The following is a 15,000-nucleotide window of genomic DNA, read 5'->3' as shown; positions in this document are numbered from 1 at the left end:
GATTGGCAGCAGGTGTATGAGCTCCTTCTCCTCCTTCTTCTTCATCTTGCGAGGGTTCTTTTCGTACGCCGCCGCCTGCTCTGCCTTACGCTTCTTAGCGTGCACCGGGGCGCTGTGGGAGGCCACACAAGAATAAGACCACGTGTGTGTGTGTGTGTGTGTGTGTGTGTGTGTGTACGCCGCCGCCTGCTCTGCCTTACGCTTCTTAGCGTGCACCGGGGCGCTGTGGGAGAACACACAAGAATAAGACCACGTGTGTGTGTGTGTGTGTGTGTGTGTGTGTGTGTGTGTGTGTGTGTGTGTGTACACCGCCGCCTGCTCTGCCTTACGCTTCTTAGCGTGCACCGGGGCGCTGTGGGAGGACACACAAGAATAAGACCACGTGTGTGTGTGTGTGTGTGTGTGTGTGTGTGTACGCCGCCGCCTGCTCTGCCTTACGCTTCTTAGCGTGCACCGGGGCGCTGTGGGAGAACACACAAGAATAAGACCACGTGTGTGTGTGTGTGTGTGTGTGTGTGTGTGTGTGTACGCCGCCGCCTGCTCTGCCTTACGCTTCTTAGCGTGCACCGGGGCGCTGTGGGAGGACACACAAGAATAAGACCACGTGTGTGTGTGTGTGTGTGTGTGTGTGTGTGTACGCCGCCGCCTGCTCTGCCTTACGCTTCTTAGCGTGCACCGGGGCGCTGTGGGAGAACACACAAGAATAAGACCACGTGTGTGTGTGTGTGTGTGTGTGTGTGTGTGTGTGTGTGTACGCCGCCGCCTGCTCTGCCTTACGCTTCTTAGCGTGCACCGGGGCGCTGTGGGAGGACACACAAGAATAAGACCACGTGTGTGTGTGTGTGTGTGTGTGTGTGTGTGTGTGTACGCCGCCGCCTGCTCTGCCTTACGCTTCTTAGCGTGCACCGGGGCGCTGTGGGAGAACACACATGCATTAGACCACGTGTGTGTGTGTGTGTGTGTGTGTGTGTGTGTGTGTGTACGCCGCCGCCTGCTCTGCCTTACGCTTCTTAGCGTGCACCGGGGCGCTGTGGGAGAACACACATGCATTAGACCACGTGTGTGTGTGTGTGTGTGTGTGTGTGTGTGTGTGTGTACGCCGCCGCCTGCTCTGCCTTACGCTTCTTAGCGTGCACCGGGGCGCTGTGGGAGAACACACATGCATTAGACCACGTGTGTGTGTGTGTGTGTGTGTGTGTGTGTGTGTGTGTACGCCGCCGCCTGCTCTGCCTTACGCTTCTTAGCGTGCACCGGGGCGCTGTGGGAGAACACACATGCATTAGACCACGTGTGTGTGTGTGTGTGTGTGTGTGTGTGTGTGTGTGTACGCCGCCGCCTGCTCTGCCTTACGCTTCTTAGCGTGCACCGGGGCGCTGTGGGAGAACACACATGCATTAGACCACGTGTGTGTGTGTGTGTGTGTGTGTGTGTGTGTGTGTGTACGCCGCCGCCTGCTCTGCCTTACGCTTCTTAGCGTGCACCGGGGCGCTGTGGGAGGCCACACATGCATTAGACCACGTGTGTGTGTGTGTGTGTGTGTGTGTGTGTGTGTGTGTGTGTGTACGCCGCCGCCTGCTCTGCCTTACGCTTCTTAGCGTGCACCGGGGCGCTGTGGGAGAACACACAAGAATAAGACCACGTGTGTGTGTGTGTGTGTGTGTGTGTGTGTGTGTGTGTGTGTGTGTGTGTGTGTGTGTACGCCGCCGCCTGCTCTGCCTTACGCTTCTTAGCGTGCACCGGGGCGCTGTGGGAGAACACACATGCATTAGACCACGTGTGTGTGTGTGTGTGTGTGTGTGTGTGTGTGTGTGTGTGTGTGTGTGTGTACGCCGCCGCCTGCTCTGCCTTACGCTTCTTAGCGTGCACCGGGGCGCTGTGGGAGAACACACAAGAATAAGACCACGTGTGTGTGTGTGTGTGTGTGTGTGTGTGTGTACGCCGCCGCCTGCTCTGCCTTACGCTTCTTAGCGTGCACCGGGGCGCTGTGGGAGGCCACACAAGAATAAGACCACGTGTGTGTGTGTGTGTGTGTGTGTACGCCGCCGCCTGCTCTGCCTTACGCTTCTTAGCGTGCACCGGGGCGCTGTGGGAGAACACACAAGAATAAGACCACGTGTGTGTGTGTGTGTGTGTGTGTGTGTGTGTACGCCGCCGCCTGCTCTGCCTTACGCTTCTTAGCGTGCACCGGGGCGCTGTGGGAGAACACACATGCATTAGACCACGTGTGTGTGTGTGTGTGTGTGTGTGTGTGTGTGTGTGTGTACGCCGCCGCCTGCTCTGCCTTACGCTTCTTAGCGTGCACCGGGGCGCTGTGGGAGGCCACACATGCATTAGACCACGTGTGTGTGTGTGTGTGTGTGTGTGTGTGTGTGTGTGTGTGTGTGTGTACGCCGCCGCCTGCTCTGCCTTACGCTTCTTAGCGTGCACCGGGGCGCTGTGGGAGAACACACAAGAATAAGACCACGTGTGTGTGTGTGTGTGTGTGTGTGTGTGTGTGTGTGTGTGTGTGTGTGTGTGTGTGTGTACGCCGCCGCCTGCTCTGCCTTACGCTTCTTAGCGTGCACCGGGGCGCTGTGGGAGAACACACATGCATTAGACCACGTGTGTGTGTGTGTGTGTGTGTGTGTGTGTGTGTGTGTGTGTGTGTGTGTGTGTGTGTGTACGCCGCCGCCTGCTCTGCCTTACGCTTCTTAGCGTGCACCGGGGCGCTGTGGGAGAACACACAAGAATAAGACCACGTGTGTGTGTGTGTGTGTGTGTGTGTGTGTGTACGCCGCCGCCTGCTCTGCCTTACGCTTCTTAGCGTGCACCGGGGCGCTGTGGGAGGCCACACAAGAATAAGACCACGTGTGTGTGTGTGTGTGTGTACGCCGCCGCCTGCTCTGCCTTACGCTTCTTAGCGTGCACCGGGGCGCTGTGGGAGAACACACAAGAATAAGACCACGTGTGTGTGTGTGTGTGTGTGTGTGTGTGTGTGTGTGTGTACGCCGCCGCCTGCTCTGCCTTACGCTTCTTAGCGTGCACCGGGGCGCTGTGGGAGGCCACACAAGAATAAGACCACGTGTGTGTGTGTGTGTGTGTGTGTACGCCGCCGCCTGCTCTGCCTTACGCTTCTTAGCGTGCACCGGGGCGCTGTGGGAGAACACACAAGAATAAGACCACGTGTGTGTGTGTGTGTGTGTGTGTGTGTGTGTGTGTGTGTGTGTGTGTGTGTGTGTGTGTGTGTGTGTGTGTGTGTGTGTACGCCGCCGCCTGCTCTGCCTTACGCTTCTTAGCGTGCACCGGGGCGCTGTGGGAGGCCACACAAGAATAAGACCACGTGTGTGTGTGTGTGTGTGTGTGTACGCCGCCGCCTGCTCTGCCTTACGCTTCTTAGCGTGCACCGGGGCGCTGTGGGAGAACACACAAGAATAAGACCACGTGTGTGTGTGTGTGTGTGTGTGTGTGTGTGTGTGTGTGTGTGTGTGTGTGTGTGTGTGTGTGTACGCCGCCGCCTGCTCTGCCTTACGCTTCTTAGCGTGCACCGGGGCGCTGTGGGAGGCCACACAAGAATAAGACCACGTGTGTGTGTGTGTGTGTGTGTGTGTGTACGCCGCCGCCTGCTCTGCCTTACGCTTCTTAGCGTGCACCGGGGCGCTGTGGGAGAACACACAAGAATAAGACCACGTGTGTGTGTGTGTGTGTGTGTGTGTGTGTGTGTGTGTGTGTGTGTGTGTGTGTGTGTGTGTGTGTACGCCGCCGCCTGCTCTGCCTTACGCTTCTTAGCGTGCACCGGGGCGCTGTGGGAGGCCACACAAGAATAAGACCACGTGTGTGTGTGTGTGTGTGTGTGTGTGTACGCCGCCGCCTGCTCTGCCTTACGCTTCTTAGCGTGCACCGGGGCGCTGTGGGAGAACACACAAGAATAAGACCACGTGTGTGTGTGTGTGTGTGTGTGTGTGTGTGTGTGTGTGTGTGTGTGTGTGTGTGTGTACGCCGCCGCCTGCTCTGCCTTACGCTTCTTAGCGTGCACCGGGGCGCTGTGGGAGGCCACACAAGAATAAGACCACGTGTGTGTGTGTGTGTGTGTGTGTGTGTACGCCGCCGCCTGCTCTGCCTTACGCTTCTTAGCGTGCACCGGGGCGCTGTGGGAGAACACACAAGAATAAGACCACGTGTGTGTGTGTGTGTGTGTGTGTGTGTGTGTGTGTGTGTGTGTGTGTGTGTGTGTGTGTGTACGCCGCCGCCTGCTCTGCCTTACGCTTCTTAGCGTGCACCGGGGCGCTGTGGGAGGCCACACAAGAATAAGACCACGTGTGTGTGTGTGTGTGTGTGTGTACGCCGCCGCCTGCTCTGCCTTACGCTTCTTAGCGTGCACCGGGGCGCTGTGGGAGAACACACAAGAATAAGACCACGTGTGTGTGTGTGTGTGTGTGTGTGTGTGTGTGTGTGTGTGTGTGTGTGTGTGTGTACGCCGCCGCCTGCTCTGCCTTACGCTTCTTAGCGTGCACCGGGGCGCTGTGGGAGGCCACACAAGAATAAGACCACGTGTGTGTGTGTGTGTGTGTGTGTGTGTACGCCGCCGCCTGCTCTGCCTTACGCTTCTTAGCGTGCACCGGGGCGCTGTGGGAGAACACACAAGAATAAGACCACGTGTGTGTGTGTGTGTGTGTGTGTGTGTGTGTGTGTGTGTGTGTGTGTGTGTGTGTGTGTGTGTGTGTACGCCGCCGCCTGCTCTGCCTTACGCTTCTTAGCGTGCACCGGGGCGCTGTGGGAGAACACACAAGAATAAGACCACGTGTGTGTGTGTGTGTGTGTGTGTGTGTGTGTGTGTGTGTGTGTGTGTACGCCGCCGCCTGCTCTGCCTTACGCTTCTTAGCGTGCACCGGGGCGCTGTGGGAGGCCACACATGCATTAGACCACGTGTGTGTGTGTGTGTGTGTGTGTGTGTGTGTGTGTGTGTGTACGCCGCCGCCTGCTCTGCCTTACGCTTCTTAGCGTGCACCGGGGCGCTGTGGGAGAACACACAAGAATAAGACCACGTGTGTGTGTGTGTGTGTGTGTGTGTGTGTACGCCGCCGCCTGCTCTGCCTTACGCTTCTTAGCGTGCACCGGGGCGCTGTGGGAGAACACACAAGAATAAGACCACGTGTGTGTGTGTGTGTGTGTGTGTGTGTGTGTGTGTGTGTGTGTGTACGCCGCCGCCTGCTCTGCCTTACGCTTCTTAGCGTGCACCGGGGCGCTGTGGGAGGCCACACATGCATTAGACCACGTGTGTGTGTGTGTGTGTGTGTGTGTGTGTGTGTGTGTGTGTACGCCGCCGCCTGCTCTGCCTTACGCTTCTTAGCGTGCACCGGGGCGCTGTGGGAGAACACACAAGAATAAGACCACGTGTGTGTGTGTGTGTGTGTGTGTGTGTGTGTGTGTGTGTGTGTGTGTGTGTGTGTGTAAGCCGCCGCCTGCTCTGCCTTACGCTTCTTAGCGTGCACCGGGGCGCTGTGGGAGAACACACAAGAATAAGACCACGTGTGTGTGTGTGTGTGTGTGTGTGTGTGTGTGTGTGTGTGTGTGTGTGTGTACGCCGCCGCCTGCTCTGCCTTGCGCTTCTTAGCGTGCACCGGGGCGCTGTGGGATGCCACACAAGAATAAGACCACGTGTGTGTGTGTGTGTGTGTGTGTGTGTGTGTACGCCGCCGCCTGCTCTGCCTTACGCTTCTTAGCGTGCACCGGGGCGCTGTGGGAGGCCACACAAGAATAAGACCACGTGTGTGTGTGTGTGTGTGTGTGTGTGTGTGTGTGTGTGTGTGTGTGTGTGTGTGTGTGTGTGTGTGTGTGTGTGTGTGTACCAGGAGGAGAGGACTCTGGTGATGAAGGAGGCTCTCTGGGCCATGGCTCTGTGTGTGTGTGTGTGTATGTGTCGGTGTGTGTACCAGGAGGAGAGGTCTCTGGTGATGAAGGAGGCTCTCTGGGCCATGGTCTGTGTGTGTGTGTGTGTGTGTGTGTGTGTGTGTGTGTCTGAGCGTGTGTGTGTGTGTGTGTATGTGTGTGTGTATGTGTGTGTCGGTGTGTGTACCAGGAGGAGAGGTCTCTGGTGATGAAGGAGGCTCTCTAGGCCATGGTCTGTGTGTGTGTGTGTGTGTGTGTCTGTGTACCAGGAGGAGAGGTCTCTGGTGATGAAGGACGATCTCTGGGCCATGGTCTTTCTGTGTGTGTGTGTGTGTGTGTGTGTGTGTGTGTGTGTGTGTGTGTGTGTGTGTGTGTGTGTGTGTGTACCAGGAGGAGAGGTCTCTGGTGATGAAGGAGGCTCGCTGGGCCATGGTCTGTGTGTGTGTGTGTGTGTGTGTGTGTGTATGTGTGTATGTGTGTGTATGTGTCGGTGTGTGTACCAGGAGGAGAGGTCTCTGGTGATGAAGGAAGCTCTCTGGGCCATGGCTCTGTGTGTGTGTGTGTGTGTGTGTGTGTGTGTGTGTGTGTGTGTGTGTACCAGGAGGAGAGGTCTCTGGTGATGAAGGAGGCTCGCTGGGCCATGGCTCTGTGTGTGTGTGTGTGTGTGTGTGTGTGTGTGTGTGTGTGTGTACCAGGAGGAGAGGTCTCTGGTGATGAAGGAGGCTCTCTGGGCCATGGCTCTGATCTGTTCCAGGTCGTCCTCCTCCATCATGTCCGTGGGCAGCGTCTCCAAGAACTCCTCCTCATCCTCCAGATCATCTTAAGGTGGGAAACCACACACACACACACACACACACACACACACACACACACACACACACACAGCTGAGCTTAAACTCCTTATCAAATCACCAAAAATCCAAACAGTCTTTTGTACCTCGTTCCCTCATCCATGTAACTAGCGATCATCATTACTAGTATCTAGAAGTAAGAAAAGCACTTATAATCGCCATAAACCATAAGGACTGCATTACAGATGGTTTGTGATTTATAAGCTTGGACTAAAAAAACTAAACAATATATGACTAAGCTATTAGAAAGTAGATCGCTCTTGACTTCACTGCCAAGACTACATCAGACACTGTGACTCAATTACTGACTTTAAAAGCAGACTTAAAACTAATTTCTTCAAGATAGCTTATGGACTGACTGACTTTTATTTTTATTATTTTTATTTATTTCTTTGAGATGATTGTAATTGTAATGAGATGATTTTTTGTGAAGCGACCTTGGGTGTCATGAAAGGCGCTTTAAATAAAATGTATTATTATTATTATTATTATTTGAGCAGTTCACCTGGATTCTTGTGATAGAGCTCGAGCGGCTGTGGGGTCAAACTCTCCCCCCCTCCCCAACACACACACACACACACACACACACACACACACACACACACACCTGGATTCTTGTGATAGCGCTCGAGCGGCTGTGGGGTCAAACTCTCCCCCCCTCCCCAACACACACACACACACACACACACACCTGGGTTCTTGTGATAGCGCTCGAGCGGCTGTGGGGTCTTGGAGTTGACATCGCTGATGGCCTGCTTGAGCTTGCGGTTCTCCTTGCGTTGCTTCTTGACTACGTTGGTCTGCTTGAAGGCCTTGTTCTTGGTCTTGTTGTCGATCTTCACATTGCTGGTCTTCAGCAGCTTGCGGAAGCTTGGCCTCCGCTTGTTCTGACCCCTTTTCTATAGGGCAGAAGAAATAACCATGCATCATGCTCCTTCAACAGGAAGTCGACTAGTGCTTAACTTGTACTTATAGCATTTACATTCCTGCACTTCTTCTTTTCTACTTCGTTTTTTTTTATTTGTTATGTAAAGTAGTATTTATTGTTACACCAGGGTTCTAATGCTTGTAGCTTGACTGTTCTCTCCCTTGTCGCTTTGGACAAAAGCGTCTGCTAAATGACTACATGTAAATGTGAAGCATTCTCTTTCTTGTACGTCGCTTTGTTACAAAAGCGTCTGCTTAATGACTCAATGTAAATGTACATGTAAAAGGATCATCATATCTTTCACTCTGCATTCAAGATGCTCTGTCAAAGTATAGTATCCAATACAGTAGTTGATGATTCTCCTCTCACATGCTTTCTTAATGTTTGGTTCTCTCCCTGCATCTACATTGCACTGAACACCTCCAGTCCAAACACTACTAGCTTTCCCAAATAAAAACAAAAGCATATAAAACACATAAACAGAGTAGGACTTCAGTGGATTCAAGTACATTTCAAACAAGCAAGGTGACAAACTGTAACACACAACACGCCAGTGAAAACAAATAGGCCTACCCAGTTAATTACGTTAGTGCCTTCCACTTCAACTACCACTACAATAACATCTGGGTGAAAACAGCCTATTACAAACAGACAGTATGACAAAGGCATCTTTGACACCAATGTGCTTGAGCTTTAAACGAACTTAAGACACTGGTATTCAGCAGACGCAACTATTGCTGTTACTATTTACCCAGCTAACTATCTAGCTAGGTAACGTTAGCGAAGGCTATTATGTTATAAAAAAGGCCACAACATTGCCCCGTCTGAAGCTATGACGGGTTTTTTCGTAAAATGAAAGACAATCGTTGTAAGTTAAGCGTTATGGAGAACTTCAACTGATATGAGACTGCCTTGCATTACGAACAACGTTAGCCACATTAACTTAGGTCATCGTTTCTCTGTGGTATGCGGTAGATTTTCGCTAACCCGAATTTTAAAATCACTTACCGCGTTCCCCATTGTGTCCTCGGTGTGAAAATGCAACAGGGAGATGAAGCCAACTGTTTTATTTGATAATATATCCTATAAACTCATAGTATGTGGACACACATGTGTTCAGGTGTGTTGTGTTACCGGAACTGACGCAGAGAACCATAGATATACATCAATATAGTGGATGGCCTACATTTCAACACGATGCCACCTGGCGGCTGGGAGTTCTTGCTCAGGGCACGTTTTAAAAACTAAAGGCCCTTGCTTGGTTCTGCGTTGGTATCACATTGTTGCGTAAAATGTACTCAAAGCAATTCATGCTCTCTTTGCCAAGCAATTCACACCCAGAACAATAGGCTTCCGTAAAAAATGGCACAAGTCTAGAAAAAGGAGCCGACGCACGCAAGACGTGAAAAGAGCGCAAGGGGCCAACTTTAACGTTAAATAAACATAACGTTAACGAGATGCTGACCTATACATTTTGAAAAGGCAAAAATAATGACAACCACAATTTGTATTTTCAGTTTCAATTTATTTACATGACTTCTATCTAATGATCTTTTAGCAAGGGCATAATCTATTTACATTGAACTCATAACTTAGTATGAAAACTGTACAACACAGAGAGAGACAGAAGACAAGAAAGAGTGGAATCAACTGTTCAATTATATAGTACTATTTCAAATCAATCATACAGTTGCATTTTTACATCAAATCATACAACTTTAGAGCTTTAAAATCCAAGTTAAAACCAGGTTTGTGATAATATACAATCAAACCAATCCACAAAAACAAACAAACAAAACAAACAAGCTTCAGTAATGGACTGAGAATGGAGCGCTGTAATAGGCATAAAAATGCTGCTTCAATCGGAAGATTAATAATGTTCTCCGTACAGTTAAAACATTCACTGCATTTAAAAAAAGGTCATCAGTTGCAGCCGTTGGCCCACAGAAGCACGGACACTGTGTCGAGCACGTGAGTGTTGTGCACACGTAACATAGCAACGGTACGTTCTCGTAACATAGCAACCATTGCCGGCAGAAACAGGAAGGAAATAAAAAAAGGTTTTTTTTCGAGATTCCTCTCGATTTTGCAAGTAAGTACACTCAAGACGCCGGAGCATCAACAGCTAAGACACACAGAGGGGTGATCTCTGCGGGCTCTTCGCTGTCCTAAAGCTACGATTCACCATTGCACTTCAAAAGATTTGAAAACAAAACAAAAAAAAACGATTTATCTTAATAATGCTCTCTTACTGGAAGTGTGCGAGAGTGAGAGAGAAGCTAAAAATCACATTTACCAGGCATTTGTTTGTCTCGTTGTTTCTTTTTTTTATATATATATATATTTTCAGGATAAATAATTCTGATTAACTGTTCTCCATACCTTCATATAGATAGTCTTGCTTCTCGATGAAGCGATAGCATAACATTGCAGTCTGTGTAGCAGTTACTGGTCCAGAACATGTTGGTCCATTTAACAATGCAAGACTGTTTCAAAGCAGCTACAATGCGTGGTCTCCCCACAAGGGAAGGCCTCAAGCCTGTGCGGGTGACGGCTTCACTACTGGTCCGAAAGCTTCTCGATGGTACGAGACACACACACACAAACAAAAAAAGAGCTTAGAGAGGTGATGCTTGTCAAAAGCGTGTTTCTTGAAACTGTTAAAACACAGCTATCACTCACAGCCAGTCCGTTCCCTCTGCCTGTAAGCTCGCGACACAGAGCTCAGGACCCAGGGGTTAGTGCATACACACACAGCCAGAAGAGTAGAAGAGAGAGAGACAGAAAGAGAGAGAGAGAGAGACGAAAAGAGACAAAGAGAGAGAGAGAGAGACAGAGACGAAGAGAGAGAGAGACAAAGAGAGACAAAACCAGAAAGGATGTCTTTGAGTCGCATCCTGCAGTATAGAGGTGACAGAAACCTTCTTCATGTCCAAGAGAGAAGTATCTTGAGTTGAGACATGTGTGTGTGTGTGTGTGTGTGTGTGTGGGGGTGAGGAGTGGTAGTGCTTTCAGAAGCCTATCTGGTCCTCCCTGAAGCTGGGACACTGAAGTCTCTGTGAAGTGGACATGCTCCCACCAAAGCCTGGGCGTTATTGGGGGGGTAAAGGCAGCCATTGTTCCGACAGTGACCAAATAAATTATAACAACAACAACAACAACAATAACAATAACAATAACAACCACACACTCACATACTTCAAAGCCACACTTTTTCCTGATCACGGAAGTAATACTGGCGAAGGGTTTTTATCCCCCGAGGATTCAAGTGTATTCTCTAGGCTCTCTAGGTGACCTTTGAACTCCACACGTTAGGATTCAAGTGTATTCTCTAGGCTTTCTAGGTGACCTTTGAACTCCACAAGTGTATTCTCTAGGCTCTCTAGGTGACCTCTCCACTCGACACGAATTTGGTTTTTGTCAGTTGGAACTTCATGTTCAATTTAGAATTTGACAATTCTAAGGTGATGTTTTTTTGTTTTGTTTTGTTTTTGCGCCGCGGAGAACTAGCTTGTGTTCTCTAGCGTGTGTGAGCGTAGTGAGGAGGTAAAGCATAGTTAGGAGCTTTTGAGTGCGGGACTGCTGGTCTTCTCTGCGTCTTTGCTGTCCTTCATGAGCGCGAGGAAGACCTGGTGAGCCCAAACCAGAAGACATGAACCATTAGTAACACATACACAAGGTTTGTTTAAGACAACATCTATGAGAGAGGCACTAGTCAGACTGTAAGGGAATCATGCCATTCACGTCTGTGTTCAGTGCACAGCTCCTGCATTAGAATAGACTCAATCAACACCAAAAACATGTCAGTCATCATTCTCAATGAGTGAGTGAGTGAGTGAATGAATGAATGAATGAATGAATGAGTAAATAAATGTACCAATGACTGGATGAAATAATGAATGAATGAGTGAGTGAATAAATGTACTTATGACTGGATGAAATAATGAAAGAGTGAGGTAGTGAATAAATGTACTTATGACTGGATGAGATAATGAATGAGTGAGTGAGTGAGTGAATAAATGTACTTATGACTGGATGAAATAATGAATGAATGAGTGAGTGAGTGAATAAATGTACTATTCTAAACCTGATTGTTCAAATCCTTGATTGTGATTGGCTAAAAGCCGTTGTAAAATCCAGCATTACCTTACAATTTGACCTGATTACATTCCATATTACTGCGCAGCGAATGGCAAGGCATTCATATAGCGCATTTCATACCCAGTGTTCCATCTGGCTATTGCGTTGCTTCAAGGGTTGCGTGGCAACGATTTATTTAGGAACTATAATTTTTAGTGGCGGAAGAATGACGGTTTATCATTAAACTGTTGTTTCTTAAATTGAATTGTCTTTAATTATGAAACCATATCAAATATGTGTAGTAACAGGTTTAGAAAAGCAATAAGCCCCGCGAGTCCGTGGTTTGCGCTGATTTTAGAACAGGTAAGGGGGTTTAACGGCACTCCGCTTCGCGTCGTGCCTAACAACTCCCTTACCTGTTCTAAAATCAGCGCAAACCACAGCCTCTTGGGGCTTATTGCTTAAATGACTAGATGAATGAAATAATGAATGAATGAATGAGTGAGTGAATGAGTGAATAAATGTACCAATGACTGGATGAATGAAATAATGAATGAATGAGTGAACAGGAAACAGACAGGAAACAGACCTGTGCCCACTTCCTGTTGCCACTGAGCATCTGCGTGGTGGCGATGCAGGCGAAGAGGGCGTCGGAGGGCAGGTCGTCAGGGAGACGCGTGAGGAACTGGGCCATGTGGATGAAGTCCATCTGCAGCAGCACCTCCTCGAAGAGACGCAGGATGCCCAGACCCGTCCGGAACAAGAACTCCTCTCCGTCACGACAGAACACGTCCCACACGCGGCACGCCACGTCCAGAGGGAGAGGACGGCTGTAGAGCGTGAAGATCCTGTATGCAGGTACACACACACACACACACACACACACACACACACACACACACACACACACACACACACACACACACACACACACAATGTATATGGTCAACATACACCTGCATTAGTGCTCCCAGTCAAGAGCAGCTTATTATACTTATAATACTACGCACACACACACACACACACACACACACACACTGGTTCTCCTGTTGTCGCTGTGCTCTACTAACCAGTCTAACACACACACAACACACACACACACACACACACACACACACACACACACACACACACACACACTCACCAGTCTATCAGGTAGAGGTCTGGGGTGAGGCTGCAGCTCTTGAAGTGGTGAAACAGCCTGGGAAGGTTCTCCTCGAAGAACACCTCAAACGAAGCAAAGTACTTCATCATCTGAAGAGAAGTAAACGTGAGTCTTATTAGTCAAAAGTCACGTGGAGTAACATTATACAAAATGCATCTATTTGCCTTCCAACGATCAGGTCCTAACAATTTTATTAAGTTTCACGACCGCAACCACACACATCTACACAGGGAACAGCCCTAACACACACACACACACACACACACACACGCACACACACACACACACACACACACACACACGCTGCACTAACAGGACCCACCAGTTCATGGTCCACCCTGAAGAAGGCCAGCTGGCAGGGCTTGTTGAGGAGGTTAGCGAAGGCGATGAAGGCGTCAGGCTCCTCCAGGTTGAGGATCAGCACAGCAGCAATGAAGGACATGCCCTGGACCTGGGGTCAAAGGTCAACAGGTCAAAGGGTCAGGACTTTCTTCTTCTTCTTTCCAATCATTCAACTTCTCTTGTCTACTGACTGCTCCATCACGGCATTTGTAAAATACATAATGTCTTATACTTAATGTGTGTATTACTGCATGTATGTGCATTTGTAATATACATAATGTCTTATACTTAATGTGTGCATTACTGCATGTATGTGCATTTGTAATATACATAATGTCTTATACTTAATGTGTGTATTACTGCATGTATGTGCATTTGTAATATACATAATGTCTTATACTTAATGTGTGTATTACTGCATGTATGTGCATTGCACAATTTAGTAGTTTATATATAGCATTGTATAGACATACTGTATATAGGTATATGTATATATAGGTATATGTATAATATATATTATTATATGTGGGTTCTCTTTGGACTTTCACCCTGACGTATACAACTTCCTCCAACACATTTCTGTCACCACCATACAGTGCTCTCACACACACACACACACACACACACACACACACACAGACACACACTCTGCATTGAGACTGGGGGCAGTGGAGTGTAAAGAGAACATTCCTCAGACTGCTCCATAAAGTTTTTAGAATGCCCACCTGATGACCGAGAGATAGGAGGTCACAGGTGTGTGTGTGTGTGTGTGTGTGTGTGTGTGTGTGTGTGTGTGTGTGTGTGTGTGTGTGTGTGTGTGTGTGTGTGTGTGTCTATACTCACGTATCCCACGTCTGGCCTGTAACACGTGTACGCGCCCAAGATACTGTGCAAGACATCATGGTATGGCCCGCCCTGAGGGAGAAGATTAAAGCCCAGGAATCACCACATGGTAAACACACACACACACACACACACACACACACACACACACACACTCATCACACTTCAGCAAACACACACACACACACACACAGCAAACATGAGTGAACACACACCAACATGCACATAGACAAACAAACACACACTTACTGGCACTCATCCAAACAAACCAAGAGGTGGTTCTCCCCCCCCCCCCTCCCCCCCAGCTGAAGTTTCTATGTCTTAAATGTTTGTGGAGAGCAAATACAAAGATACACACTGCATCAGTATGCCCTGCTTCACTGCAATGCTTGGTTTGAAGTTGAGTTTCTGTGTGTGTGTGTGTGCTCATCCCCCATACTTACCTCTAGAATCGATAAATCAATCAATCAATCAATCAATCAAATCATTCAATCAATCAATAATCAATAAATAAATAAAACGTGTTGCTAAATGTGTGTTCATGTCCTAACAGGGTTGCTAGGGTTACCTTCTGGAAGATGAACAGGGAGGGGAAAGTGCGTGAGATGTCCAGCTTGATGACCTCCAGACTGGACTCTCGATCCGCCCCCGACTCTGCTGTAGGGTGCAAGACGTAAGGTCGCAAGGTCAAACGAGGTCAAACGAAGGTCAAGCGAGGTCAAAAGAGGTCAAACAAGGTCAAACAAGGTCATACTAGGTCAAACGAGGTCAACCCCCAGCACAGCGCTCCACAGACCACATTGACTGAAGGTTGGTACTCGTGTATTCCCCTCAAGTGACCTTAATAACACACACACACACACACACACACAAACACTGCATTAACACACACACACAAACACACCAGCCCATTCACATTTAGTCTA

The 15,000-nt window shown here is 49.1% G+C and overlaps 2 protein-coding genes across 2 annotated transcripts in view; both read right to left on the bottom strand.

Moving 5' to 3' along the window:
• Positions 1 to 8,775, bottom strand: part of noc3l (NOC3-like DNA replication regulator) — a 28,554-nt gene extending 19,779 nt beyond the window's left edge. The window contains exons 1-4 of the mRNA XM_080834527.1: positions 8,653 to 8,775; positions 7,408 to 7,615; positions 6,558 to 6,684; positions 1 to 112 (exon numbers count right to left, since the gene is read on the bottom strand). The exon at positions 1 to 112 is cut by the window's left edge and continues 43 nt beyond it. Coding sequence (XP_080690653.1) covers positions 1 to 112; positions 6,558 to 6,684; positions 7,408 to 7,615; positions 8,653 to 8,664 — 459 coding nt within the window. The 5' untranslated portion in view covers positions 8,665 to 8,775. The remainder of the gene's footprint in view (positions 113 to 6,557; positions 6,685 to 7,407; positions 7,616 to 8,652) is intronic.
• Positions 8,776 to 10,918: 2,143 nt separating this feature from the next.
• The window catches only part of tbc1d12b (TBC1 domain family, member 12b), a 9,106-nt gene continuing 5,024 nt past the window's right edge, over positions 10,919 to 15,000 (bottom strand). Inside the window, exons 5-10 of the mRNA XM_080834526.1 lie at positions 14,643 to 14,728; positions 14,075 to 14,146; positions 13,212 to 13,340; positions 12,869 to 12,978; positions 12,314 to 12,572; positions 10,919 to 11,273 (exon numbers count right to left, since the gene is read on the bottom strand). Coding sequence (XP_080690652.1) covers positions 11,202 to 11,273; positions 12,314 to 12,572; positions 12,869 to 12,978; positions 13,212 to 13,340; positions 14,075 to 14,146; positions 14,643 to 14,728 — 728 coding nt within the window. The 3' untranslated portion in view covers positions 10,919 to 11,201. The remainder of the gene's footprint in view (positions 11,274 to 12,313; positions 12,573 to 12,868; positions 12,979 to 13,211; positions 13,341 to 14,074; positions 14,147 to 14,642; positions 14,729 to 15,000) is intronic.

Source organism: Sprattus sprattus, assembly GCF_963457725.1.
Source record: "Sprattus sprattus genome assembly, chromosome: 3".
NCBI lineage: Eukaryota > Metazoa > Chordata > Actinopteri > Clupeiformes > Clupeidae > Sprattus > Sprattus sprattus.
Note: the sequence above shows the minus strand (reverse complement) of the source record. Positions and strands in the feature narration are given on the sequence as shown.